Source organism: Apteryx mantelli, chromosome 31 (genome assembly GCF_036417845.1).
Source record: "Apteryx mantelli isolate bAptMan1 chromosome 31, bAptMan1.hap1, whole genome shotgun sequence".
Lineage (NCBI taxonomy): Eukaryota > Metazoa > Chordata > Aves > Apterygiformes > Apterygidae > Apteryx > Apteryx mantelli.
In genome coordinates, this window is record NC_090008.1 from 3,012,651 (window position 1) to 3,017,168 (window position 4,518).

At 64.7% G+C, this 4,518-nt stretch overlaps 1 protein-coding gene across 1 annotated transcript; it reads left to right on the plus strand.

Annotated features, from left to right (window-relative positions):
* The first annotated feature begins 326 nt into the window (after positions 1-326).
* ACKR1 (atypical chemokine receptor 1 (Duffy blood group)) lies at positions 327-4,172 on the plus strand. The gene is made up of 2 exons (XM_067313564.1): positions 327-732; positions 2,880-4,172. Exons 1-2 carry the CDS (start codon positions 712-714, stop codon positions 3,810-3,812), a joined length of 954 nt encoding a protein of 317 aa, XP_067169665.1. The 5' UTR covers positions 327-711; the 3' UTR covers positions 3,813-4,172.
* Positions 4,173-4,518: the final 346 nt, after the last annotated feature.

Here is a 4,518-nt window from a genome sequence, read left to right on the forward strand (position 1 = left end):
CCGCAAAGCCCTGCCCTGAGCCCAGGGAAGCTGCTCCGTGCTCCACAACCCCAATATTCCGGCCACCTTTTGCAACACCTCCCTTACAGCAGCGCCATGTCGGGGGGGACAGAGCAGTCCCTGCACCCTGCAGGAGGGCTTGCTTGTCACTGGATCCTCCAACATCCCGGTGATGAGCACGTCAGGCCTCTGCACGTGGCTGTCAGGGCCAGGAATTTGAGCGTCTGCGTGGCTACCTGTAAATAAAATTCCTAATGAATTTGGGGTGTTCTGCCAAGAAATGATTGCTTCCTGCCCAAGAAATTCAGTCACGCTGGCTCCTCGGCTTTACCGGCAACGCTGGCCCACCCGTTTCCTTCACTCTGTGGCAAAGGGGGATTGCCAGGGCAAAAGGCGCGTTATTAAAAAGCCAGCTCGTTAGCACAGTCATGCACCTCCCCTCAGAGCGAGAGACGGAGAGAGCCTGCTGCAGCCCCGCGGAGAGGGAGCAAGCGCGTGCAGAGCGTGCACCGTCGCGCACAGCGTCCGACGGCAAGCGCGCGCGGCTGAGCGTGCACCGTCGGTGCAAAGCTACCGTCGGAGAGCACGCGCGGCTGAGCATGCGCCGGGGTGCAAAGCACCCGCTGGGGAGCGTGTGTTGCTGAGCGTGCACCGTCGCGCACAGCGCCGAAAGGCAGAAGGCGCGCGGGCTGATCCTGGCACGCGGACATCATGGGCAACTGCATCCCTGTGGTGAGTGCACCCCCTTTTCCCTGCTCTTTTCCATCCTGCTGGGAAGTGAGGGGCTGGAGGCAGGGGCGGTGGGCGAGCCTCCGCAGCAACGCCGCGTGCTCTCCTTGCATGCATGTGCCGGGCTCTCGCCACTGCCCTGTGCTCTGGGCAGCTAAGAGAAATGTGGCCCGAGACCCTGGACATGGGGTGGGCGCTGCCCAGAACCGTCCCGTTAGAGGAGCATCTTGAGGCATTTCGGTTTAGAGAAAACCACCTCCTCTAATGGGTTCCCATTTCTAGTTTTCCTGTCCCCTCGTCTCCCTTCTCCCTCCTTCAGCTCTTGTGCTGACCCCCCTCCTGCCACCCCCCCCACCAAGGGACCTAAGGGTCCCCTTTCTCTGGCGCTCCTCTCTCCCGTACCCGAGCCACCCCTCCATACCTGCTGGTCGCCTCCGTCTCTCACAGTTCTCCCAGTGCTTCCCAGATCCTTTCAGCACTCTCCAGGGACTTTGCAGGACCAAGTGCCCAGCGTAGGGCACCCTGCACCAAGCCCTCACCCGCTTCCCACTGGGGGGGGGCACAGGGCAGCAAGCAGGACAGGGGCACCGAGCTGGCACCACTGGGAAACATTTCCTTGTGTTCGGCTTAGTGGGGTTTGCACCCAGCCGTTGTGGGGTTTGCACCCAGCCGCTGTGGGGTTTGCACCCAGCCGCTGTGGGGTTTGCACCCAGCTGCTGTGGGGTTTGCACCCAGCCACTCTGGGGTTTGCACCCAGCCGCTGTGGGGTTTGCACCCAGCCATTGGGGGTTTGCACCCAGCCGTTGTGGGGTTTGCACCCAGCTGCTGTGGGGTTTGCACCCAGCTATTGGGGGTTTGCACCCAGCCGCTGTGGGGTTTGCACCCAGCCATTGGGGGTTTGCACCCAGCCGTTGTGGGGTTTGCACCCAGCCGCTGTGGGGTTTGCACCCAGCCGCTGTGCGGTTTGCACCTAGCTGTCACAGGGCTTGTGCTGTGCCCGTGTGGAAGAGGTCAGCTCTCAGGAAGGGCAGCGGTGGGCAGTGAGAGCGTGGCTGCCGATGGCCTGACGCCAGCAAAGCGTGTCCCCACACCCGGCTGTTCGCAGCAAAGCAACTTGCAGAGTCCCGGCTGCTCTCAGCCACTGAGAAGCGCCTGGAGTCAGCTGCAGGACAGTAAAAAACAGGTTGCCTCGCACATCAGCCCCGAAAAGCTTGTCAAGAGTCTAAAGGACACAGCAGTGCCAGGCAGCAATTCCTACAGATAAAGGCGTTAAGACTTGAGCGGATACTAACACCAGCAGAGCTTTGCAGCGATGTTTGCACGAGGATTTCCAAGCCAAGAGTTATCTTCCCTGCAGGGACGGGCTCCCATGTCCCCAGAGGCCATTGCCCTCCCCGAAACACACAAAACCCCTGGGAAAACCGGTGCCCTGCAAAGCCCTGCAAAGGGTCTGTCTCAGTTTGCCCCTCTGAAGTCGTAAGAAACTTGTGGCTTTTACGCCCGAGGAGCAGCCGGGGCTCTGCTCCCTCCTGCGGGTGCTGGCCCGGGGTGAGGTATCAGCTCCAGCCCGGCCCCACGCTCCCTCTCCCAAGCCGCATGTCTCTCCCTGATAATCAACTGGCTGCAAACAGCCCAACGGCTGTAAATAAATCCCCGTTCGCTGGCTGCAGCCTGGCCACAAGGCAGCATTGCAAAAAGAGCGTTTGACAGCGCGGTTAGCCACGGCGGCTGCACCGGGGACCCCCGCGGCTCCTTTGCTCCGTGCTGTGTGTTGCACTGGAGCAGAGACCCGGCTTTGCCCTGTCCCGGCCGTGCTGGGCTCAGCTCCCGATAACGGAGAGCCTGGTTTCCGCACGGAAACGGTGCAAGCTCGGCGGCACCATGGCAGGACCCGTTGCAGGCGGCAGCGAGGCGCTGGCAGCGGCACCAGCCGGGCTCCAAGGTGTCGCGAACGCCCTCAGCAGCAGCGCGGTAGGGACACAGCCCCAGGACACGAGAGGAGAAGGGAGCCCCAAAACCATCGATGGAGACAGAGGGGACACTTCAGGGGAACCCCCGGGGCCGCGCTCAGGGACGGGCACCTGCCTTCGGCGCGTCCGCCGGGCTGAGCGAGGGCGCCCGAGCGTGACGCCTGCTCGTCTCCTTTGCAGAACCCCAGCGTCCTGGGGAACAAGACCTCCCTGGATCTCATGGACATCATGGAAAACCTCTCCTACAGCGAGGACTACTTCAGCAGCCTGGACTACGCCGACGTCGAGCCCTGCCACAACCATTACTGCCCCGTCTTCCAGCGCGCTGCCCCCGTCTTCCTGGCCGTAGCCTGCGCCTTGGCAGCCCTCGGCAATGGGGCGCTGCTGGTGGCCTTGGCCAAGTGCCCCCACGTGTGGGGCCAGCCCCACAGCAAAGCCTTGGTGGCCCAGCTGACGGTCGGCACCAGCCTCTTCGCCCTGCTGCTGCCCTTCTTCGCCGCGGGCACCCAGCACGGCTGGCGCCTGGGGCCGGGGCTGTGCAAGCTCGCCCACACGCTGTGGCACTGGAGCCTCTTTGCCCAGGGGCTGCTGGTGGCCAGCGGCTCGTGCAGCACCGCGTGGAGCCGCTGGGACCCCCCGAGACGGTGGCTGGCCGTGGCAGTGTGGGCAGGAGCTCTGCTGCTGGCGACGCCGGCCGCCTTCACCAGCGGCACGGCGCCGGCGCCGGAGGTAGCCTGCGTCCTCAGGAACGTGGAGATCCTCTCCCCGGCGTACCTGGCCCACCTCACCCTCTGCCTCTGCCTCTTCCTGCTGCTGCCGGCGGCCCTGGCGGTGGGCACGCTGGCCGTGCCGTGGCTCCAGAAGGGCTGGGAGCCGGCGAGCTGCGTGCCGTGGCTCTTCTTCGGCCTCTGGGCACCCTACGGCGCGGGGCTCGCCGTGGACTTCTTGCTGCACGCCCAGCTGCTGCAGCTCACCTGCGGCACCTTCGAGCAGTTCGACTTCGTGCTGGGGCTCTGCGAAGCCCTGGGCGTCCTGCACTGCTGCCTGGGGCCGCTGCTGCTCCTCGCCGTGGGGCTCCGTCGCCACTGGACGGGGCCCGGCAGCAGAGGCTGAGCGGCCGGTGCAGCACCCCAGGGTGAGGAAACCGGCACCCATCCGCAGGGCACCAAGGGTGCCCAGCTCTCCCCTCCACAGGGTCCCTCCGACGTGGTCCGCTGCCCTCCCTGCCCTGTGCCCAGGCGCCAGGCTCTGCCCAAGCCTCGTCCCTTCTCCTGGCCTTCAGGCACGTGGCAAGGTCGCTGCTCCAGTCCCCCACAGCCTCCGAAATGTGGCAGCCAAGCGCCGCCGGCCCCTTTGCACCATCCAGCAGCGCTTGGCTGATCCAAGGCACCCGTGCGGTGGGGCAGGACCGGCAAAGCCCACCTCCCACCTCAGGCGCCCAGTTCTTCTGCAAAATGGACAATAAAGCGTCCCCACTTCGGGCACTCGTGTGGCTTCTGGCTGGCTTATTCGGAAAAGCCCCGAAAGGGGCCACCTCTGCCTGTAGCCTTGCTTAGCACTGAAGCACACAGAGAGCAAAGAACTGCCCAGCTCAATGCATGTTCCCCCGACCAAGGCAGAGGCTGTCACTCGGGTAAAGGCTGGGGAAGGAGTGGGTCAGCAAGCAATAAGGGGCGTCATGTGCGGAGGCAGACGAGAGCCAAGGGCCGGGGAAGGAGGGAAGGGGCAGCCACCCTGCACACCTGTGTGATCCTCCTCTCCCAGCCGCTCGGGGGCTGCAGCCCCAGCACGCAGCGTGCAGCGCGCAGGGAGACACGCA